The sequence below is a fragment of the Zootoca vivipara genome, chromosome 6, assembly GCF_963506605.1.
Source record: "Zootoca vivipara chromosome 6, rZooViv1.1, whole genome shotgun sequence".
NCBI classification, from domain to species: domain Eukaryota; kingdom Metazoa; phylum Chordata; class Lepidosauria; order Squamata; family Lacertidae; genus Zootoca; species Zootoca vivipara.
The window spans coordinates 8,037,887-8,062,594 of NC_083281.1; the positions used below are offsets into that span (position 1 = coordinate 8,037,887).

The 24,708-nt window shown below is 49.3% G+C and overlaps 1 protein-coding gene and 1 non-coding gene across 2 annotated transcripts; both read right to left on the reverse strand.

Annotated features, from left to right (window-relative positions):
* Positions 1-2,511: 2,511 nt before the first annotated feature.
* LOC118086535 (elongation factor 2) lies at positions 2,512-22,831 on the reverse strand. Its single transcript, XM_035118262.2, has 15 exons — positions 22,692-22,831; positions 20,060-20,274; positions 18,946-19,127; positions 18,504-18,715; positions 13,038-13,216; positions 12,404-12,509; positions 11,101-11,214; positions 9,983-10,121; positions 9,629-9,824; positions 8,192-8,450; positions 7,883-7,990; positions 5,824-6,177; positions 4,221-4,403; positions 3,986-4,118; positions 2,512-3,329 (listed from the first exon to the last, which is right to left on the reverse strand). Exons 1-15 carry the CDS (start codon positions 22,692-22,694, stop codon positions 3,136-3,138), a joined length of 2,577 nt encoding a protein of 858 aa, XP_034974153.1. The 5' UTR covers positions 22,695-22,831; the 3' UTR covers positions 2,512-3,135.
* On the reverse strand, positions 12,264-12,336 carry LOC118088067 (small nucleolar RNA SNORD37). The gene has a single exon (XR_004692927.1). It is a non-coding gene; the product is annotated as a small nucleolar RNA SNORD37 (small nucleolar RNA).
* Positions 22,832-24,708: the final 1,877 nt, after the last annotated feature.

Genomic DNA, 24,708 nt, shown 5'->3' on the forward strand with positions numbered 1-24,708 from the left:
TGCCTGGCGTGCTATGGTCGGACACGACTAAACAACAACAATTCTGATTTTATCCTGTGAACTACCCTGAGACCTGCAGGTAAGAGGGCAGTAGCTAAACGGCGTTTCTGTGCGCTGCTCTGGTTTCGCCAGAAGTGCCTTAGTCATGCTGGCGACATGACCCGGAAAAACTGTCTGCGGGCAAAAGTCGGCTCCCTCAGCTAGTAAAGCGAGATGAGCGCCGCAACCCGCGCCTGGACTTAGCTGTCAAGGGGGCTTTACCTATACAGTACATTTTACTTATGTTGTTGTTGTTTAGTCGTTTAGTCATGTCCGACTCTTCGTGACCCCATGGACCAGAGCACGCCAGGCACTCCTGTCTTGCACTGCCTCCCGCAGTTTGGTCAAACTCATGTTCGTAGCTTCGAGAACACTGTCCAACCATCTCGTCCTCTGTCGTCCCCCTCTCCTAGTGCCCTCAATCTTTCCCAACATCAGGGTCTTTTCCAGGGAGTCTTCTCTTCTCATGAGGTGGCCAAAGTATTGGAGCCTCAGCTTCAGAATCTGTCCTTCCAGTGAGCACTCAGGGCTGATTTCCTTCAGAATGGATAGGTTTGATCTTCTTGCAGTCCATGGGACTCTCAAGAGTTTCCTCCAGCACATTTTACTTATAGATTCACATTAATCATTTCATTACCTACCAACATTCAACAATTTATTTCCATCTTTCCCCTTCCCCTCATAACCCTCTCTCTTCCCTCCACTCATCAGCCGGGTAAAATGCAGGGTTGGGACTGGCAATACGAAATGCCCTTTGTGCAGCCAGCTGTTGGGCTCTTGGGACCCCTCCATAAGGAATTTTGACAGGTGGAAGACAACTCACCCGTACATGATGCCGTGTGATTGACCTGTGGGTTGCCCCACCCAGCTGCACCGTTCACCCACTCAGTGGGGCCAGGTAGTAAAGATCCGGACCCCGGAGCCCAAAAGATTCCCCACCTGAAAATATATTAACATGAGCCTCCCCAAACACAAACTTCAGGCGAGTCTACCTTAAGAGCCAATAAGCTGGAAGGTACTAGCAGGCCAGGGCTTCCTCTTCAGAGAGGATCATGTGACCTCAATCCTTGCAGTCTGTCTCAAAAGACAATGGAGTGTGCCTCCAGGGATGAAGTCCAACCACTGTGTTAGCAGTACCCAAGTGACCACCCCAGGGTGCAAGCCTGGGCAGTGTGTATGGGAGTCCTGCGCTGCCCAGAGGAAAAGATTTGCTGATGGGGTCCAAAGGAGAGTAGAGCAAGACACCTAGCTGCAGGAGTTCCTGGTGCACAAGGCAGCATCCAATCATTTTAGGGAATCCATTTAGGATTTGTGCAGTTTATTCCTAAACCCTTTCTTCTCCCAAAGGTATCTCGCAAGGCAGGGGAGGTTTAGGATCAGTTTTCCTTCTCCTTCCCAGGTTAATAAGCCCCATCTGACCATACCATGATTAGTGATTAATTTTAGACAAATGTCAATTTGTTTCAATCACAAATTCAGTTCCACGTTTGTTTTTCAGGGTAGGGGTGGGGGCCTTTGCTTGTTTATTAAAAAGCTCTAATGAAAATTTCTCCCAATATCCGCATTCTGGTATGCAATTTTGCTCATACACACTTTTTGCAAGCAATTTCCTGTAATATACAGCAATGCATTTTTCTGCCATTCATTTCAATGTCCACTTTAGCCAAACTTAGACATTTTGGCATACATTGGGCTGGATTTGCTAACTTCTGAGAAGTGTGAATTTCAAAGGATGTTTTGGGTTGCCTAGTGTTTCAGGAAACATGAAACAAGTCCATTTATTTATTCAGTGATGTATATATACCTCTTAATTATTGCTAAGATAATTCACTCAATCACTACTGGTCTTTATTCATGCCTGTGAGTCCCCAGGCGACCTATTTTGATTGCTTGCAAACAGGCTAGATTGTATCTAGTCCTCACGGAGCATGTTGTTTGCAAGGGAAGAGGGGGTGGTTACAAGTTAATGAGCACTCATCCTGATTTGCTTGCTGGGAGTTTGCGAAAACCATTGTGTTTTTTTGACCAGCTATTCACAAAAATTAAACCCAGAGGCCTTCACATGCAGAGAAAAAGAATGTTAATGCTCAACAGGTTGCAATTGTCTTTTGAAAAGACCCTGGGTTGCAGGACAGTAATCTATGCTTAAATCCGGGAGCTATGAAGTTTCAAGGACCACTCATCTTTTTGAGGCCTGTGGGCATTATCTGTAGAACCAGATAAACTGTCGTGGGCACCACACACTGCAGCCTTCATCTATGGGTTACCGCTGAATGCTTGCCGCAGGCCTCATTACAACAGTCCTGCAGGTCACCAAAGGACTGTGTGCACACATACAACCCCTGCACTAAGCATAGAGTTTTCTAAATAAAACTGCTTTTGTACAGCACAGATGGAGCTCCCCCCTTGCTTCCAAGTGTATGGGCTCAGGTCACAATAGCTGTTAAAGACATCCAACACAACAGGCAGAGCCTCATCTTATTAAATTTATTATTCCAGTGGTACTAATACATTGATTTGCACAATGACACCCATTTTGCAGAGAGGCTGTGGGCCTTCTAGCTTTTGCCCAACTAGAAAAGCCTCCCCCCTTTTCTCTCCCAATCCTAAAAGAAAATTCCTCCAGACTGCCCCCCACCTTCCCTGTTGAATCCAGTATTTGAGTATGGAATGAAATTTCACGCACCCGTTTCTTTTCAGAAGTTTGCCTGTACTCCCCAACCTGCAAACAGAGGGAGGGAAAAACCAGGTTTTCCCCTTCACTTGGCTCCGAGCGTCAAATAAATATGGAGACGGGCAACGTTTCAGTTGCATCAGATGGAAATGTATTTTTTGAAGTTATAATGGCACTCGGTGAGCGGCCCCGCTAGTTTGTGTGCAGACGGCCTGGAACCCCTAAGGCTGAACGCAGACACAGCTCTTTTTAAAATCTGCCCCTAGACTGAAGATCAAGCAAGGAAGTGGCCCAATGCCTTTTGCAAGACACCTGCGGCACTGATGTTATTATGCAAGTTAAATTTGGAGTCCCACAACATACATTTTTAAATTTATTCTTTTACATCTGGTGCTGCATTTTTAATTCTGGTTGGTAGGTTTTTACAATTTGTCCAGGAAGTTATCTAGTGCGGGAATGCCCTCCTTCAGCCCTTTGCGCTTGCGGGTCTCCGCGACCACCTGGCAGGGGCGGCTGGTGTTGTCGAACGGGTCTCCGGGCAGGATCTGCCAGTGGTCAAACACACACTGGGGGAAAGCTTGGCCACCTGTGTTGGATCTCAAGTCGGCAGTGAAGCCTGTGGAGAGAGAGAGGAAGAGAGAAGAGTTTATACTATAAGCAAGCAAAACGTTAAGACAGAAATACAGGTGTTCAAGTTTACCCACACCCCCCACAACCAGCTCCTTGTCTTAGCTAACAGCAGCATCCTGGAGGCATATACCTTAATGAATAATATTAGTAATAATTTATTAATTTATACTCAACCCATCTGGCTGAGGTTCCCCAGCCACTCTCAACAGAATATTAAAAACACAAGAAAACATCAAGCATTGAAAACTTCCCTAAACAGGGCTGCGTTCAGATGTCTTCTAAAAGTCAGATAGTTGTTTATTTCCTTGACATCTGATGGGAAGGCGTTCAACGAGGAGGGCTCCACCACCAAGGCCCTCAGAGCTGGGCCTCAGTGTCCAAGCCGAACGATGGGGGTGGAGACATTCCTTCAGTTATACTGGGCCAAGCCCATTTAGGGCTTTAAAGGTCAGTACCAACACTTTGAATTGTGCTCAGGGACAGAAGTCTGCTATCAGGGCAAGACCCACTCAACTTTGTAGCAGCCACCTCCAGATTAGCCTGGGAGTCAACCTCTGATTGAACCTTCACACCTCTGGCTGCAGACAAAAGTTACCTGGAAGCTGCAAGTGCCAAGAGAGGCTGATAAAAGCTGACACTTACCAAAGGACTCGTTGACGGGGAGATAGGCCTTGACCACAAACATGGGGGTGCCAGCCACCTGGGACTCCTCAAAGACGTGGCCCCGCTTCCTGTTCAGCACGCCATAGATGCCACCCACAACCTGTTCTGGGCACTAGAAGGGGAAGAAAGTGGGTATGTGTTACAGCACTGCACAGAGTTAAGCCAAAGGGCTGCTGCCGCCTCTCAAGAACACAGCCTGCCTCAGGTTACCCACCTGGATCTCCACAAGGTAGATGGGCTCCATGAGGCGGGGCTGAGCTGTCAACACACAGGCATAGAGGCACCTTCTGGCCGTGGGAATGATTTGGCCACCTCCGCGGTGGATGGCGTCCGCGTGCAGGGTCACGTCATGCACGTCAAAGCGGACGGCGCGCATGTTTTCCTCGCAAAGGGCACCCTGGAGAAAAGCAAGAGGTTGGGGGGAGAAAATCATTTTCTAGTTTGCATTCAACCCAATTTTCCTGTCCTTCCTCTCTGAAGCAGACAACACAGTTGTTCTTTTATTATTAAAAAAAGCAATTAAGCAGCCAAGAAGCAAAGGTAGAGCCAATGTCTCCTTCAGCCTAAGGTCAGCCTTCTTCCTGCAGAGCCGGGAGAAGGAGGAGCCGCCGCCCAGGGGAACCACAGGGTGGAAAGAGGGCGATCCACTAAGGGGCAGAGAATAATAGACTAGATATGATGGAGAGCAGCAGCAACTGAGAAAAGATAGGCATAATATTTTACAAGGACGGGAAGAAACACCATGGACAGAATAATTGTCACACACAGGAGGGACAAGGATATAGTTTGCACGCTTCACCTGTAGCTTTATAAATCACTTAACGTGTCAATACGAATGGATGCCGTTAATATTGCAGCTGTTGTATACGGGACTGTTATTTTAACTGGAGTATAATTGAGATGAGTAAGATTTTGGAACGCAGAAATAAAGCAAACCATCAAACCATCAATTCTAGCACACGGGAGGCCACCTAAATTATTTAATCTGGCATCTGAATAATTGTAATTGGCAACTGTATTATATAATTTGGCTTTGTTATAATGAGGCTATTACTGGGTTATTGTAATTGAAAACTAATGAAGATGAAGATTATTATATACAAAAAAAAAAGAAGAATCGGAGACTAGAAACAGGGAGGGGAGATACAAGTACCCTTTAATTCCCCTACCATCCCTGCCCCACAGTAGCCTCATCCTCTGTCTCCCCACTCCCCCTGCCAGCTCCTCCTGGGGAAGAGGCAGTGTGTGGTGCATGTTGGTCAGTACTCATGCCCTCAGAGGGGGAACGGACTGAGCACCCAGCAGGACACCCCCACCCTCCTCGATCGAGAAGAAATGTAGACAAGCAACACCCAGCAAGGAAAAGCAAACACCTGAAAAGGCCGTCCCTTCGCAACTCAAGAGAGGCAAGAGCCAATCACCCATGAAGCCGATTCAACTTCCTAAAGCTGCAACACAGCCTTGAGGGGCTGATGGTGCCAAAGCACTCAGTGGAAGTTACAGGGAGCCAGGCAGAGGGCGTACTTGGTAGTGGCACCTGCCCTTGTGGAACGCCCTCCCACCAGATGTCAGAGAAAAACAAGTACCAGACTTTTAGAAGAAGCTTAGGAAAGCTTTTGATGTTTGACTGACTATTGTATTTTAATATTTTGTTGGAAGCCGTCCAGAGTGGCTGGGGAAACCCAGCCAGACGGGCGGGGTAGAAGTAATAAATTATTAATTACTACTACTACTACAACAAGTTCCGGCTCTATTCCAAGAAGGCAGAACACAGACAGCCCACCGCCCTGCAATGAGTGGAGCCCACTCTTGCTTACCTCCTTCGTGGCCCACTGGAAGCCTGCCACAACGCTGTCCTTGATCTCATTGAGGTACTGCACACCCTTGGTGATGTCAGTCAGGATGTTGGGGCCAGTGCCGTCCGGACCGAAGCACCAGATCTTGCGGGCCTCGGCGACGTCCCACTCATACTTCTCGGCCAGGTAACGGGCCCGTGTCTTCAGCTCCTGGCGGGCGGAGACATCGCCTTTGTCGATGTCCTCGGCCAGGCCGTCGGGGAAGGGGCGGGCTTTCATGTACAGGCGGTTGTGCTTGTTGGGGGACTTGGAAAGGCACAGCACACTCGACTCTTCGCTGACCGTCTCGCGGTAAGAGACCACTGGGTCGGATTTCTGCCAGGAAGATTTAAAAAGTTAATGTTTAAGTCCCTTGCTGCTTCAAAGCCAATGTGGACTGTTTTTATTGCATCTTGTACAATGCCTTGAGATAAAATAAAAAAATTCCTTCAGTAGCACCTTAAAGACCAACTAAGTTTTTATTTTGGTATGAGCTTTCGTGTGCATGCACACTTCTTCAGATACAGTGAAATGGAAGTTTCCAGGCACTTATGTAGAGAAGGGGTGGGGAGGGGTGGGGATGGGGAGGGGGGATCACTCAGAAGGGTGGTGGAAATGGGTGATTGACTGACTGATAGCTGTTGATGACCGCAAACGACTGCAAATGGTTTTGCATGAAAAAGCAAGGGTTGAGATGGCTGAAGATAGATAGAATGAGATAGAATGTAGAAATGGCTTTGTTTTAAGATATCAATGACTTCCCTTCTTCTCTTTTCATGGTTCATAAATCCCTGCATATTTTACAAAAGCTCTGCCATTCACTATCCCATTATTGCATCCATCAAAACTTTTTGACACTTGTTGAATTTATCTTAATGCTGCCAGCGTTTTCAAGTGTACACAATTCCCCCCCCCATATATTCAAAAAAAACATTTTCCAATCTTCTCTAAACATATGCTCTTCTTGGCCTCTCATTCTTATGTTAAGTCTACAAGCTGTGAATATTCAGCCAACTAAAGTTGCCCCTCTTCTTTAGATGGGACCTCGCTTGTTTTCCATTTTGGGGCTAACAAAACACAAGCTGTAGTAGTGGCATACATCAGGCTTCCTCAACCTCGGCTCTCCAGGTGCTTTGAGACTACATTTCCCATCATCCCTCACCACTGGTCCTGCTAGATAGGGACCATGGGATTTGCTGCTGAACTCCTCCATCAGCCCATTAGGAAGGTCAAAGATTATGTTAACTGCCAGCACAGCAACATCTGCACTGCCACAGGTTCCTCATCCGTCCTGTAGGGGGCAGCGCATAGTTTGAACTTAAGTATGGAACTCGCTCCCACAGGAGGCAGTAGGGGCAGCAGCTTGGGTGGCTTCAAAAGAGGATGGGCCAAATGCATTGAGGACAAGGGTGTTCATGGCTATTAGCCAAGTAGCCATGTTCTGCCTCCACAGCCAGAGGGCCTTCTCGGTAGTGGCACCCTCCTTGTGGAATGCCCTCCCACCAGATGTCAAAGAGAAAAACAACTACCAGAATTTTAGAAGACATCCGAAGGCAGCCCTGTTTAGGGAAGCTTTTAATGTTTGACGGACTACTGTATTTTAATATTTTATTGGAAGCCACCCAGAGTGGCTGAGGAAACCCAGCCAGATGGGTGGGGTATAAATGATAAATTATTCAAAAATTTGTTGTTGTTGTTGCTGTAACGCTCTTGAATATCAGGTGCTGGAAACCAATAGAGGGGGAGAGTGCTCTTATGGTTGGGTCTTGCTTGCAGGGACCTGGTCAGCCACTGTGAGAACAGGATGCTGGACTAGATGGGTCATTGGATCTTATAGTCAGAGACCTAAAGCCAAAAGTGTCATAACCAAGACTGCCCCCCCTCCCCCGAGCTGGCAGCTGAACCAGCTTTGAGCCTCACAAAGATTTATGTAGGATTCTGCTGCTTTTGAGCAAGGGGGCTTAGAGCCGCACCTTCTCTCAACTCCCGGACAGCTGCAGCCCCAAGACCGGGCTCGAGACTTGTCACGTGGTGCAAGTACCTTAATTGGAATGCAGGCATGGTCCTCCTCGAGATCCTTCAGGCAGATCTCCAGATGCAGCTCCCCAGCGCCAGCGATGATGTGCTCCCCAGACTCCTCAATGATACACTGGAAGATGGGAAAGAGTGAAAGGAATGAAGCAGCGCAGTTTCCTCAGGAAGCGGAAATGAGGCCCAGCCCAAACCAAGAAGCGTCCCCCATCCCCAACACCGGCTCACAATGTGCTGCCCCCCTGTCATCTCCCACACCTAAAAACCCTTTTGAAGGCCTCAATGGGGTTTTCTAAGCAGGCTACCCATCCCGGCTCACCTGCACCATGGGGTCAGACTTGGCCAACCTCTTCAGCCCCTCCACCAGCTTGGGCAGGTCCGCTGGGTTCTTGGCCTCCACGGCGACGCGCACCACAGGGCTGACGCTGAACTTCATGACGCGCAGGTTGTGGGCGTGCTCAAAGGTGGTGATGGTGCCCGTCTTGACCAGGAACTGGTCGACGCCAACCAGTCCCACGATGTTGCCACAAGGCACGTCCTCGATGGGCTCCACGTAGCGGCCCATCATGAGAATGGTTCTGGAGAGGGGAGAGAATTGTGAAGTGGTGAGAAGGTGAAGGACAGCAAAAGGAGATTGGGGGGGGGGAAGCTCTGGGGGCAGATTGGCATTCTTTTGAAATGAGCCACTGCCAGGGGAAAACTATTCCATATCCCCTCTCCCCAGGGACAGGTTATGAACAGGTTATCCTCAATCTCGGCCCTCCAGATGTTTGAGACTACAATTCCCATCATCCCTGACCACTGGTCCGGCTAGCTAGGGATCTGAAGCATGGGTTGGCAAAGTAAGGCCCGCGGGCTGGATCAGGCCCAATTGCCTTCTGGATCCGGCCCGCGGACAGTCCAGGAATCGTCGCATGGATCGCCAGTGCAAGCGTTCTTTCCCTCTCTCTCCCTCACACGGGGGCGGCCAGTCCTCCTGGCTGCTCCCCGCCCTGCCTAGAGGAGGAAGGGGGCTGGGCTTTGTTGATGCCAGCAGCAGCAGCTGCGCTCGAGCAGCCGCCATTTTAACCACCCCCTTCCCAGAGCTCTTTCGTGCGCTGCTCATCGCCTTGCCCGCTCGCAAGACACAGGGTAAGCTGCCACCAGGGCTCGTGGTTCTCTTGCATATATTTTTTCTTCAAAATATAGTCTGCCCCCCCCCCAAGGTCTGAGGGACAATGGACCGGTCCCTGCTGAAAACGTTTGCTGACCCCTGACCTAAAGGCCATTGGATTTCCCAGGTGAAGAAACTCATTCTCCTGCCCTGGGGAAGAAACTTATTGAGGAGGTCCTTAACCTTTTCTCTTAGAACCAGGGATGAAACTCGGCTGCTGGGTAAGCCTGGACTGGGTAAGCCTGGACTTGCACACACAAAAAAAGGGTGTCCTCCTCAACCAGGTCTGATCATGGGTGCATCTGTGGAAGAACTCCCTGCCAAATGGGAGCTCTCACTCAGTTCTCCTCTTTGAGGGTTACTTAAGGCGGGGCCCCTGGAATCACAAGGGTGCTAAACCCACTCACACCCAGCCTGGTTATGTTTTCTGGAGCTACATATAGCTGGACTCCGCAGAACAGAATTGCTGGATGAGGTGGGGTTTTGGTCTTGAACTCTTATATCCTTTTAGCTGCTTCCTCCTGCCACCCAAAGTTCACATGAGCCTGCTGACAGGGACGGCAAGTGAGAAGCAGAACCCGGCGATTTTTTGAAAAAACGGACCTCTGGATTGGCTTCAGGTAGAGATCCTCCTTCTTGCCTGGGGTGTAGTTTGGTCCCATGATTCTGCACTTCAGGCCGGTGGACACGATGCCAGAGAAGACCCGCCCAAAAGCGTAGAAGCGGCCCTTGTCGGTGGTCGGCACCATTTTGGAGATGTACATCATCAGGGGCCCCTTGGGGTCGCAGTTCTTAATTCCTGGGGGAAGAATTTTTTTAAAAAAAACATTATTTAAAGGCTCTAGGGGCACAAGAAAAAACTGCAACTGTTTCTGCAAGGCCGCTTTCTTCACTAGACAGTCAACCTCTTTCTGGGGAGGGGGCACCCTGCTCGTCTTCAGGTGAGCTGCTACCTACCCATGGCAGCTTCGTCATCAGGGGGCCCTTCATACAGCAACTCGCAACGATATTTCTGAGCGGTGACGGGAGAGGGCAGGTGGATGGTGATCATCTGCAGCAGAGCATCCCCAGCCGGCAGCCAGCGTCTCATCACAGCCTGGGAAGGAGAGGGAGGAACCACGAGTTCAGAGAGGAGAGTCATCTGACCCGCTCACATGGCAAGGGCACCACAAATCAGGGTGGATAAAAATCAATTGTTTTTTTAATTTAAAAAAATAGGGGGGTATCGCATTTTAAAAATTTAAATTGCATTTTTAAATTAAATAAAATGCTTTTGGAGGAAAAATCTTTCTAAAGGTAGTTTTCTATTTAAGCTGTACTTTAGTTCAAAGCAGGCACCCCCAAACTCGGCCCTCCAGCTGTTTTGGGACTACAATTCCCATCATCCCTGACCACTGGTTCTGTTAGCTAGGGATGATGGGAGCTGTAGTCCAAAAACAGCTGGAGGGCTGAGTTTGGGGATGCCTGGTCCAAAGGAAATAAGGATTTAAGTTTTTCATGTGTGATAAAACTCAGTCTAAGTTTAAAATAAAAATAACAAAATGTCTAACCACATCAGTTAACAGACATGGACACATATGCTATAATGTTTTTGTTTTAGTTAAAGAAATTGTTTAAATTGTTATCAAGGAAATGATTATTTTTCTCCTTCCAATAAAGTACAGCAGAAAAGTTCCCCCAAATGTAAAGTCAACTTATTAAACCTCACAATAACTTCATAATTATTGGTCTTTGTATTTCTAACAGTATAACCAAATCAGTAATTTTTGATAGAACTGCAAAAGCTACTCTGAAAATTTATTATTCCAAAAAACGAAACCGTTGTCTGGTTGTAAATATTAAGATTATACCAGCAACACCCTGCAGTGCTGAGGGAAGCTCCTGTTACTGCCCCCCCTCAATGGCTCATATCCCACAAGAAACCTGTGAGCCCATTTCTATGGAATCCCTTTCCAGCTGAGGTCAGAAAGGCCCTCTGGTGCCTACTGAAGGTTTCCTATCCCAGCAGGCATTTTAACTTCTACCCCCACCCCCACCCCCACCCCCCCTAGGGCATGAGCCACCTGCCCCCTCACCTTCAGCAAGGGTTTCCCCTCCTTGTCTTTATCCTCGCTGTCCAGCTTTATGTCCAGCTTCTCTATCAGTTTGGCGGTTTCCTCCTTCTTGAAGTTCATGATCGCATCAAACACCTTTTGAAGGAGAAATAATTGCACGCACATTAGGCTAGGCTGGATGGGTGCAGCTCCCACAGAAGAAGCGCGTTACCGTCTCCCAAAGCAAGGAAAAACACTCAAAACAGGTCGTCAGGCTTCCTTCCCAGGCAAAGGCAATACAGCTAATGCACAAGTCCATTTGTATTTCACACTGTGCTGGCTGCCCTGACGTTTGGCTTTAAAAAGCAGCAACTAAAATATCTACACTGGCTGTGCATATGCTGCCAAAGCAGATTCAAGGTTCTTTTGTTCCTATACAAAGACCTGAATGACTAGGTCCTGGGATACCTTAACGAGCCCCACAGCCTTCATATCCCAGACTTGGTCATTGAGATCATGCAGAGGAAAGCTGCTCATTGCCCCGCCCTCATTTACAGAGGCTCAGATGACCACAAACAGAAGTCAGGCACCCAGTCCCATGCCGATGAACACTCTTCCAGCTGATTTGACAAGTACCCTCTTTTTTTTCCTCAGGCGTCTCGAGACATTGCAACGCCAGGCCTATGCAGCTACTTAATTTTCGTTGGCTTGTCAACTTAATAACCATCTTGATTTTTTAAATTTAATTCATTAAGACTACCTTGATATTTTATTATATGGTGGGACAACAGAATCAGCAGTCGTACCTTGGTTTTCGAACAGCTTAGTTCTCGAACATTTTGGCTCCCGAATGCCGCAAACCCGGACGGGAGTGTTCCAGTTTGCAACTATTTTGGGGCTTCCGATTGGCTGCAGAAGCATCTTGCAGCCGATCAGAAGCTGCACTTTGGTTTTGGAAGTCAAATGGACTTGCGGAACGGACTCCATTCGACTTCCAAGGTATGACTGTACTTCTATAAATAAAATCATCCAGAACCACCATTTTTACGTTCTTATTCCAAGTGCTTTAGAGTTGGAAGCCCCTCTCAAGTCTGGACCTATACAGAGAGAGGGCAGTGGAACACTTCTACTGGTGCTAAAGCAAAAGCGGGAGGTTCTCAGAAAGTTTTATTGGGAGGCTCTGTAGTGTGGATTGGCAAACTCTGGGTCAGACCTACAAAAACTTCTTCAAACAACATGTCAGGTCAAAGTGAAGAATTTTTTTCCATCATCATGCTCAGATTGCGCCAGACCACAAAGAGCACCAAGCAACTCTATAGGGAAAACTGGGAGCGAAGTGCATCACCTTGAAAATCGGGTCCAGGATCAGCTGGCAGAAAGTCCTTGGCAGCTTCTTCCCATCTGGGCTGTTGGCCGACTTGCTGAATTTGCCGGTGGCTGGGTCAAAGTACCTAGGGACAAAAAGGCATGCAAGCTTCAGCTTTGCAGCGAAAGCAGTGTCTGGCCTGCCTGTCACCTTCTCAGAGTAACCAACTAAGCGGGCGGATTCCTGGAATCTGCCTGCATGGCCATCTTTTGGAAGAGCCAAATTTCTACATTCCAAGGCCCCCAACTCCTTTGACAGGTTGCTGTTTCCTCACTTGCCCCTCCTCAAAGGCAGTCAGCCTCCGCTGTGCCTTTTGGAGTCCTCCGAGCCTAGTTGGTGTGACCGCCTTGAAAACTGAGGGGTCTTGAGGGCTATGTATCCCCGCTCTCTAGAGAAAGCTACATGCTTTACATGTATGGCCTGGATCTGACCCTTGGTGGCCAAGCCAAGTCAACAAATAGGGGACAATTCTCAGGACTAGTCTCAGAACCAAGTGCTTGCTCTGTTCCTGCCCGTTTGCAGGGAGGTCAGCTGTAAGTGTTCGCCCCACAGCATTCCGACCTGCAGAGTGGATTCTAAAGAGCCCAACTCCAGAAGCCAAAGCCGCTCTCACCTGTCTCCCCACAGCTTCTTCATCATGTCTTCTACTTTCTTCGCACGGTCAGCTGTGCTCAGCTGCCCTTCGCCCTTTGCTGCAAATTTCGCCACATACATCTCGGCAAACTGCTTCAGCGTGAAAGCCCAGCCGTGCAAGCCAGAGCCAAAGCCGACGGTGCCCAGAACCGGATCAATCTGGAAGGCAAGGAGAACACATTAAGGTTGGGGCACAATACCTAAGGAGTCAACTTCCCGACGTGCTGGGAGCTCGTCTTTTAATATGTCATTATTATTTTAACTGTTCTCAAAGGGGGGGGACCATGAAGGGCACAGACTTTGAAAATGTTTATTACTGTGAGGGACAGGGGATATCGCGAAGTCCCTCCCCTCCTGAGTTCAAGCCCGTCCCCGAGCAAAGGGGAAAGCAGGGAGAGTTCCGATTCCAGTGGGGAAGCAGGAAGTCGTGTCCGAGGCTCAGACAAGGTAGAGGAGCCAGGGTCCCAGGGGGGACAGGAAGGGGCAAGCAAGGGGGGAAGACCCATCCCTCCAACTCCAGAATTACGCAGGAAGAGGAGGGGCAAGAGGATGGGTCTGCCAAAGCTTTTGTGTTGGAGAAAGACGCGCCAAAAGCCATTAGGAGGTTCTGAAACCGACTGACAACATCGCTCCGTGTAAATAGCAATGACTTGAGCACTGTAAATACGCAGCACCAATAAAAGAATAAAATGCAGAGCTGCGTAGCGTCGTTACTCTGAAGTAGTCCACTCCGGCCACTGTGACAGCAACCTCCTAATCATTTTTGGGCTACTTCGGAGTTGCCGGGATGAGCGTGTCCGAGGCGGAGAAGTGGCGGCAGATCGCTGAGCAAGCCCAGCTAGAACTGCAACAGCTGTCGCTGCAGGCGCAGGGAGAATTGAAGGCAGCTAAAGAGGAGACTAAGAAGGTCCAGGACGACCGGTTACAACTTGCGGAACAGGTGAGAGAGCTCCAGGAAAAAGAGCAGCATTTAAGGGCGGTGGCGGTAGACCTCCAAAACAAGCTGCATGCAGAGAAAAACAAGGCGGGAGGGGCTCCCCAAGTCCAAGTGCTGCCAGGAAGGAGAGCAGGGACCCTTGTAAGCAAGTTCAATGGAGACCCGAAGGAGTTTCAGGGCTTTGAGACTGAGATCGTGTATGCTCTTGAGCTGCACCAGAATGAGTTCCCCGATGATGAGCACAGAGTAGCGTTTATTGTGGAACATCTCACCGGAGCAGCCAGGGAGTGGCTAAGACCATTAATCGCAACCAAGAATCCTTGCATGAAAAATGTCCAACAATTTCTAGAAGGTTTGAGGACGATGTATTCGTCCGATAGTCATTTGGACCAGACTAAGGAGGAACTGCATAATTTACGCCAAGGAAATATGACAGTTCGCGCATATTGGGCGAAATTCACCATGCTGGTGCACAGACTGGGGTCCCTCCTCTTCAGGAAATGCTTGGTCTTCCTAGATGACATCCTTATCTACTCGAATGACCCAGTGCAGCATGTGAAAGATGTCAGGGAGGTGTTGCAACGCCTGAAGGAGAACCACCTGTATGTGAAGCTGGAGAAGTGCAAGTTTCACACCAAAGAGGTGGACTTCCTGGGCTACAAGCTGTCAGACAAGGGGCTGGCGATGGACAAAGACAAGGTGCAGGCCATCCTGGACTGGCACAGCCCCAGGACGCGCAAAGATGCCCAACGCCTACTAGGCTTCGCTAACTTCTACAGGAAGTTCATCAAGAACTTCTCTCGCGTTACGGCTCCCATCACGGACTGCCTGAGAGGCAAGCAGAAGTTCAAGTGGACACCAGAGGCGCAAGCAGCGTTCGAAAGCCTCAAGAGAGTGTTCGCCTCAGACCAAAACCTGTTCCATGTGGTGCAGGACGCGCCCCTACGCATTGAGACAGATGCTTCTGAAAAAGCTGTGGGCGCAATTTTGTTGCAACTGGACGCCAACAGGGAGTGGAGACCCTGTGCCTTCTTCTCCAGGAAGCTGACACAGCCTGAACGCAACTACACAGTGTTTGATAGGGAACTTCTTGCGATCTACGCTGCGTTCCAGCACTGGCGACACTTCCTGGTGGGCGCAAAGCACCCCATCCAGGTGTGCACAGACCACAAGAACCTGGAGTTCTGGAGAACTGCCAGGGTGCTCAACCAGCGGCAGATACGGTGGGCAGAGTTCTTCTCGAACTTCAACTTCTCCATCCACTACATCCCGGGGGAGCAGAATGTCAGGGCGGATGCCCTCTCCCGCAAGCCAGAGTACATGGAGGAGGAGGCGCCACCAGCCCCAAGGCACATTTTCCCCCCGTCGGCATGGTCCTGCGGAGCAGCTGTGGTGAGCGAGGCAGAACTCACAGCACTGACGGCAGCGGATGAATTTGCCAACCGCATCTTCAGAGAACTGAGAGGGGGGAGGGAGCAGGCAAAAGACTTTGCAGAACGCAGAGGGCTGCTTTTCTACAAGGGTGCGCTGTACCTACCCACCACCCAGCTTCGACGTACGGTCCTCAAGCAGATGCACGACAACCCTACAGCGGGGCATTTTGGAAGGGACAAAACCGCTCACCTAGTCATGAGACACTTCTGGTGGCCAGGGGTGCGGGAAGATGTTCGAGACTATGTAAGGGGCTGTACCACCTGCCAGCGGGCGAAGGTGGTCAGAGCAGCGCCACCAGGGTTGCTGGAGCCCTTAGCCACACCACACAGGCCGTGGGAAGTGGTGTCCATGGACTTCATCACAGATCTGCCTTCGTCCAGGGGTAAGACTGCAGTGTTGGTGGTGGTGGACCTCATGTCTAAAATGTGTCACTTTATACCGTGTGCCAGGGCAGTCTCGGCAGAAGAGACAGCCAAACTGTTTGTTGATCACATTTTCAGACTGCATGGATTACCTTTAAGGGTTATTTCGGATCGTGGCCGCCAATTTGTTTCCAGGTTCTGGCGGCGGCTCATGAACCTCCTGCAGGTGGAGGTCAGCTTGTCGACGGCTAGACACCCGCAGACCAACGGACAAGCGGAGAGGGTCAACGCCATTCTGCAGCAGTACCTGAGATGCTACGTCAGCCAGCGGCAAACGGACTGGGTGGATCGCTTGCCACTAGCAGAATTTGCCTACAACAATGCAGTGCACGTCTCCACAGGGGTGTCGCCCTTTAAGGCCAATTACGGGCGCGACCTCAGATCTTTCCCAGAGAGGGAGAGGGAGGAGGAGGAGGAGGAGGGCCCACAGGCTGAGGATTGGGCAGAGGAACTGGAGACGGTGCACCAGCAGCTCAGAGAACACTTGGAGAGGGCCAAGGAAGCGTACAAAAAGGGGGCAGATCGCCACAGGCGACAAGGGGAGGTCATCAGGGTGGGGGACAAGGTGTGGTTGTCCTCGGAGGGCCTTCCCACCAGAGGGAGGTGCAAGAAGCTGGCACCCAAATGGCTGGGCCCCTTCACGGTCACGCAACAGGTCAACCCGGTGGCATACAGGCTGGCACTGCCAGAGGACATGAGGGTGCATCCAGTGTTTCATAGATCGCTGCTGTCGCCGTACAGGGAAAGCAGCAGGCTCAGGGACAGCGAACAAACCCCCGAGGGAGGGGGGGAGAGGGAAGGCAGGGAGCAACTCAATGAGGCCACGGCCATCCTGGATTCAAGGTGGGGGGTGGGGGGACTGGAGTACCTCATGGCATGGGAGGATGCTCCACCGTCCCAGAATGAATGGGTCCCAGCCACTCAGATTCAGGAGGAATTCTTGGTGGAAGAATTTCACGCCCTCTTTCCCCACAGACCCAAGCCCTGGCACATGGAAAGGGAGGGGGAGGAGGAGGAGGCACGGGAGAGCAGCTCACCATGGCGCTGGGAAGCGGAGTTTGAGGAACCAGAGGATGAGGTATGGGTGTCACCGAGATCCACCCAGTCAGAGGAAGGAGCAGATTGGCAGAACGTTTTTACCCCCACCAGCTCTGACGCCACGGACTTTTTGGGATTCCCGTCCGCCCAGGCGGAAGGGGGGGGCTCGCAGGACTGGGGGGAGGTATTCACACCAACGGGCTCGGAGAGCACTGAGTTCTTAGGCTTCCAGTCGTCACCGACACATGGGGGGGGCCTGGGGAGGGGTGAAGGAGAGCTTGGGAGGGGGGTGGATGTGAGGGACAGGGGATATCGCGAAGTCCCTCCCCTCCTGAGTTCAAGCCCGTCCCCGAGCAAAGGGGAAAGCAGGGAGAGTTCCGATTCCAGTGGGGAAGCAGGAAGTCGTGTCCGAGGCTCAGACAAGGTAGAGGAGCCAGGGTCCCAGGGGGGACAGGAAGGGGCAAGCAAGGGGGGAAGACCCATCCCTCCAACTCCAGAATTACGCAGGAAGAGGAGGGGCAAGAGGATGGGTCTGCCAAAGCTTTTGTGTTGGAGAAAGACGCGCCAAAAGCCATTAGGAGGTTCTGAAACCGACTGACAACATCGCTCCGTGTAAATAGCAATGACTTGAGCACTGTAAATACGCAGCACCAATAAAAGAATAAAATGCAGAGCTGCGTAGCGTCGTTACTCTGAAGTAGTCCACTCCGGCCACTGTGACAATTACATATTAAAGTTACAGAATTAAAGCTCACTTCACCACTCCCTAAACGTGAGGCTATTCTAAGAAATTTGGGATAACTTCATATGAACCTTCCAGAGGCAATGAAAATGAATGCCTGTGTGGCATGCATTTTGAAGAAATGTTCAGTTGGTAGAAGATGAGATCTCTTTATCTCAAGGTTGTGGGTTTGAGCCCCATGCTGGGCGAAAGATTCCTGTGTTGCAGGGGGTTGAACTAGGCGATCCTATCCCACTCTACACTTCTAGGATTCTAAGCATTCTAATGCCTAAACATCAATACTGATTTCTCTGTCGCGCTTTGGAACAGGCCAAGGTGCTCAATTGTCAATGTAACTGTCCTTCCGTGCTGTATTTTAGCGATCGTTTGTGATATACAATAGGGGTTACGTCCAATTCACACTCACGAGTACAGCCACTGAGGCCCTTCTTCAAGGGAGATAACAAGGGTGGCAACCTTTTCAGAGGTGGATCCCTGTGTGTGGATCACTCTCCTCAGGGAAGCACACCATTAGTTGTCTGTCTATGGGTGCCAGGCAAAAACACTTATTTTCATGGGCAATTGGCTTTTAGGGTACCTAAAACATGTCAATGGACTTTGATGCACTTATCCATTAATAGGAGTGGGCAGGATTTGTACCTATAAAATACATTTTGAGTGCATTTCATTTTTATTTAGCACTCATTCTATGCCAGGTATTAATAGCCTTCACTTCTATTTTCATCGCACAAGCCGCTCTGAGAAAAAAGAGCACAAAAACGTAATTTAAGCCAGTCAGAGCAGACCCAATTTCAACAGGTCGACTCTTGAGCATGATACGGCTGCTCACAAAGGTGAAAGGTCAAGACTGCACATCCGCACGGCCTGCCTTACCATAATGTTGCCCATGGGGCCGCCCTCGCCTTCCCCGTAAGTGGAGATGATGACGTTCACGTTCTCCACAATGCGCTGGAAGGTCTGGTACAGTTCCTCCGGCTGAAGCTGAAGCTCCAGCAAAGCCCGGTCCATTTTATTCATCATCAGGACAGGCTTGATCCTCTCAGCAATGGCCTGGCGCAGAACGGTCTCTGTTTGGACACACACCCCTAGGAGGAAGAGGAAACAAAGGCTCAAGTCATTGCTATGGGGCTAGGAGCACTTGGGGGGTGATCATAAGGGTTAGGGCTGTGTCCTCCCAAACTTCCTAATGCAGAAGGTGGGGCTTCGTTCAGCCTATGGACACACTTGCTTCCCTTTCCAGCCTACGGTCCTTGGGAGACAAGGCCACAGCAAGGGGCCATGGCTCTAGATCTCAAGGCAAAAGGGGACATCTCACCAGAAACACAATCCACGACGACCAAGGCACCATCGGTGACACGCAGGGCAGCCGTGACCTCCGATGAGAAATCCACATGCCCCGGGGAGTCGATCAAATTGATCAGGAAGCCACAGCCATCTTTGCTTTGCTTGATAAATGCCAAGTCGTTCTCCGCAAGTTCATAGAAGAGAGAAATTGCTCTGGAGGAAGAAGATGCATAAAATTCCTAACAGTTAAACTACCGTTCCACCACAAGAAACCTCCTCCATGGAGGTCCGGAGGGTGAAAATACAAGAACGGGCCTTTTCTGCAGTGGCTCCCCATTTGTGGAACGCTCTCCCCAGGGAGGTTCGGCTTTAGGCGCCAGGCAAAAACGGTCCTCTTTAACCAGGTCTTTGGCTAATTGACATCCAATGCCCTTTTAAAGTGTGTTGGAGAGGGGAGGGAATTATTGAATTGTCATTATTTTTATTATGTATTTTGTGTTTTTAATGTTGTGAACTGCCCTGAAATCTATGGGTATAGAGCAGAATGCAAATGTAATACATGTTAATAATAATCCTGCCTTTTCCTTGAACTGGGACTCAAAGTTGCGTACACCCATTAAAAGAAGACAAAATACAATATACATGTATTGAGGGCCTATGGCTTGGCTTCAAAAGCACTAATTAATGCAGACATACTTGAATTACATCAGGAGTTTTACCTTTCCACTACCAACTTGAGATGCTTACAGCATAAATCAGCAAAATTTCAGACCTTTTCAAATCACAGAATTCTAGAGTTGGAAGGGATCCCAAGGGTCATCTAGCCCAACCTCCTGCAATGCAGGAATCCTTCACCCAATGTGGGGCTTGAACCCATGACCCAGAGATTAAAAGTCTCAGGCTTTGCTGACTGATGTAATTCCCCCCCCTTCACAGAGCTGCAATGCAGGAATTCTGCTCACAGCCATCCTTGGGTGGGTGCAAACCACCAACCTCCTGTGTGATTTTAATGGGAGAATTAAACCCCTATTTGAACATCCCCCAGCTGAAAGAAACCTGCCTGGCTGAGCCTTCTGCTGGGGATTCCTTTTCTGGCAGTTTCAGGAATAGAGAAGGGGGGGGGGACGACTCTGGAAAGGACTTACGTGGACTTGATAGTGATACACCTCTCCTGCTCATCTTTTCTCGTGTCCGTGAAACGGGTTTCTCCAGCACGGGCTGAGGCAATAATCCCAGCTTTGCAAACCAGCGAATCTGTTAGGGTAGATTTCCCATGATCCACATGAGCGATCACCGACATGTTCCGGATGTTGGCCTTCTTGTCCATAATGGCCCGGATCTGGTCTACGGTGAAGTTCACCTGGGGCAGCAGAAGGGAGGTTAATGTGGCTGCTTCAGACAACAGGCCATTCCTGGGCTGCTTTATTGAAGGGGGGGCGGAGAGAGGAAGCACTGAGGTGTCATTCTGTATTAGGAAGCTGGCTATAACTACTCTGCGGAATTCACCTCCAAACTTGGAAACATGTGGTTTCAGATCCTGGTTAGGGCAGGCCCACACCATACATTTAAAGTGCATCCAACAAACAAATAATCTTGTGAACGACAATCCCACCCCACCCCACAGCTTCCAGCAGAGCTACAATTCTCAGCACGATACTGTAGCAACCTACAGTGCTTAGGATTCTTTGGGAGGAGTCTAACATGGTGTGGATCTGCCCAAACTCCTGTTACCAATGAACCTTCTGCTTGCTGCAGTTGCAAGCATAACCGTTTCTTTCATAAGGCGAGAAGGAGAGGCATGTTGCACGTGTTTCTCGATGTTAAGCTGTGGCCAGCTCTATGACACCCGAATTGAGCCTGGCTATGAACCATTTTGTTCCTAAGCATCAGGGTGGGTGAAGCACTAATCTGCCTTCCATCCCATAAAGCCCAGCCTATCACTAACTAAAAAGAACTGCCCTTTTACTATCCTCAGTCAGAGAAGACAATATTGGACTAGGACGAACCAGCAGTTTGACCTGGTATAATAAAGTACATAACGTCACTTAGTCACGCCAGCCTCTCTATGTGCCAATTCAATTTTTTCCAAGGGCATTGCAAGACAAACATGAAAGCCTATAGACACATTGAAAAAACACACACACCAGACCACAAACACATTCTCTGTGGGCTTTTTTAAAAAAACAAAAACGGCACACAAAATCTTTCAAGTTGTACTGGGGATTGCCTCCACACCCACTGCACTCTGAACTATGGAGTCTGGTTGAAACGTAACCACCCTTCGCAGTTCCCAAAACGGCACCCGCCGAACTCTGGTTTGTGTGAACAGATCATTTCAGCACCAGTCACCCACGTACAGGTTCACTGGGCTTTAGGGGTGGGAGAAAATCTAATTCCGAAGTCTCTAGGCATCTCCTCCCCGCCAAAGACCGCAGGGCTTACATAAGACGGCTGCTTTAACGCAGGGAAGAGAAAGAGAGAGAAAATACAATTTCCACACTGCACACTGCAGTACCTCCCTTTGGCCGAGATAACATCCTGGCATTCTCCCAGCTTCCTCACACTGCCACATTTCACGTCCCCAAGTTATCTCCCCCCCTCAACAGATTTTTTTTTTACCTGCCAACCAAATATATTCTGATGCATAGAGCTCTGGGATTCTTTAGTTTGGCTGTGATTCCAAGACCTATTCTCCCCCTATTTGGTAGATCCCCAAAGGGAAGCCACGCCTATCTTCAAACGCACATAGAACTCACCAAGGCTTGAATATGTCATCCTGTGACCCCCTTCATCAATTCATTTCTTGTTATTACATTTAAACCCCACCTTTCCTCTCGGGAGCTGAAGGTTGTGTACGTGACTCTCTCCTTTTCCACTTTTATCCTAAAAACCCTGTGAGGTTAGGCTGAGGCCATGGTGAGGCTCAAGCCCACCAAACACCCCTTTTGGGAATACAAGGAGTTGGGACCCTTAACATGCATGTGTATGTACTACATACACTAAGGACATATGGGCATGGAGATGTAAAAATGAAATTCATCTATTTGCCCTAGCATATCCCCCAATCCAAACTTCTTATTATACAGTATTTGAAAAGGGGGGTGTAGGCTTGTTCTGCCAGAACTGCTCCGCAAAAACAAGGGGAAGGAAAAATAAAGGGGAGCCCCTTTAAAAATAAAAACACTGAGTATAAAGAGAAATACTAGCTACCGTAAGCGGTTAATTTAAAAAGAGGTTTGTATCCACCTAAGTGGAAAAAATCTGGAATTGAAGGGCCCCGAGTTACGTATCAATTTAATGCGCCTACTCTCGAGTAGGACTAACATGGGAAAGCAACGCAGGGTTTGGGGGGAGCCCTCTCCCTCACATTACTAAGGATCAACCACACCCTTCAGCTCAAAGGTCGGGAGCCCCACTCCAGAAACCCAAATTTTAAATTTCCATTCTTTTATTATTAGTGGCCGCCCTTTTCACCCCAAATTCCCTGGCCACAACATTAGCAACCCCCTGTAAGCAGGTTTTACAGTCGCGATAACAGAGCTGCTTTAGTTTTGATTTGCCCTTTTAGCTTATATACTTCCTCTAAAGGCCTCTTCTAGGCCTGGGGTTCTTCTCGCTACCGGCCCCCCTCCCTCTTGGTAGGCCTCCAACCCCACAGCAGGCCCGGCGGCCTTCCCGGAGCCTAAGCCGCGCTTCCCCCGCGGCCTTACCCAGCCCCGCATTTAGCTCCAGGCCCCCCGCTTCCCCGCAGCCCACCCCCAGCCTCCGATGCCTCACCATGTTGGCGGATGGCACCGGATTCTCCGGACGCGCTTCAGAAGGGACAGGGGGAAAAAAGAAAGGCCGGCAACAATGGCGGCGGCTCGGGTAGCCCTGTCTCGTTGGCAGGGGCCGAGCGGGCGGAAGAGGACGCTGACGTCAACAGGCTGCCTTTTATAGGAGCCGGCAAGGGGCGAGGGGGTGGCTCGCAGCGGAAGGAGGAGGGGCCTACGGCAGGAATCCGGAACGCGGCCGCTCTAGCCCCTTCGACGCAGCTCTATGATATTAGAGGCGGGAAAATAGGACGGAAGGGGAATAGAAAGGTTTGGAGGGTTCTCGCGCTTGCGTAGCGCGATCTTTCTATCAGTGCGGAAGTGAGCAGGTACGCTGCAGTCACGTGGGTGAAGTGCCTGATTGCAAAGGGGAGTTGAAGAAACTGCTATACAGTATTTCTTTTTATTTATAGCAATAAAGTTATCATATTAGTACTGATTTTTATTTTGACCTCTGTGTGGTTATTGTATCCCATTCGTAGCCATTTTATATTTTAAAAATAATAATGCTGATTTGTACTCCGTCTCATTGGTGATCTTTAAAAATCCTGGTTTTTGTCATTTGACTTGACTTTTGCAGACATACTGTTGCCCATCGCCTAGAGAGGACTAGCTCTACACCACGTTAAAAGCTTGCGCGGGAATAAAATTCGTTAGGTGACCACAAGACGTTTTTACATACGGCTGTTCCTTGGGGAAATCACTACACTGTAACGCCAACAACCCCCAACTACTGACAATGCTGGTTGGGGCTGATGGGTGCCGGGTACTGTAACCTTATGGCTTGGGGAGGGGGGCAATCAAGGGGCCAATTCACCTGGGTCCTCCAGCTCTAAAAGGGCTCAAACTTAAGACACGCTTTAACATTATTTTTTGGCATTTGATCGGTCTTGCAGTTTGCTTTTCAGATTTGGTGAAAGATGCAATTATTCTGTTAACGGGTATACCTTGTCATATCAAACAAGTTTTAAATGTTCCTAAAAATACATGGGTTACGATGTCACAAGTTTAGAGCTTTACTAGCATGTCATCTCAGGCCAGCTAATAATAATAATAATAATAATAATAATAATAGTTGTTGTTTAGTCGTTTAGTCGTGTCCGACTCTTCGTGACCCCATGGACCAGAGCACACCAGGCACTCCTGTCTTGCACTGCCTCCCGCAGTTTGGTCAGACTCATGTTCATAGCTTCCAGAACACTGTCCAACCATCTTGTCCTCTGACGTCCCCTTCTCCTAGTGCCCTCAATCTTTCCCAACATCAGGGTCTTTCCCAAGGATTCTTCTCTTCTCATGAGGTGGCCAAAGTATTGGAGCCTCAGCTTCACGATCTGTCCTTCCAGGGAGCACTCAGGGCTGATTTCCTTAAGAATGGATAGGTTTGATCTTCTTGCAGTCCATGGGACTCTCAAGAGTCTCCTCCAGCACCACAATTCAAAAGCATCAATTCTTCCCCAGCCACCCTGGTTTGCTCCTAACAGATTATTAAAAACACAATAAGGCATCAAACATTAAAAACATCCCTAAACAGGGTTGCCTTCAGATGTCTTCTAAAAGTCGGTTATTTCCTTGACATCTGATGGGTGTTCCACAGGGCAGGCTCCACTACCAAGAAGACCCTCTGCCTGGTTCCCTGTGTTATAAGAATTTTGATGTCATATATATATATATATATAATTGTTCATAAAACATGTACATGAATGTACAGTACAGGCACATGTCTGAAGCAGCACAGGAAGACAGGCCTTTCTGACACCATTTTTACTCTCTCAGACCTGGCGTTCCTCTGCAAGGAAGAAGGTGGGGGGAACCTTCTCATTGTCTCAGGAATTAAAGTGATAACCCTGGCATCCTGATACCTGAGTGCCAGACAAAAGGGTGTGATTAACTTGGCTGGGAAACAGGGAAATGTAAATATCTCTCAATTTTGTTGATTAGGTTTTGGGGGCAGGGGGCAGGGTCCAGACTGCTCAGATTACTGC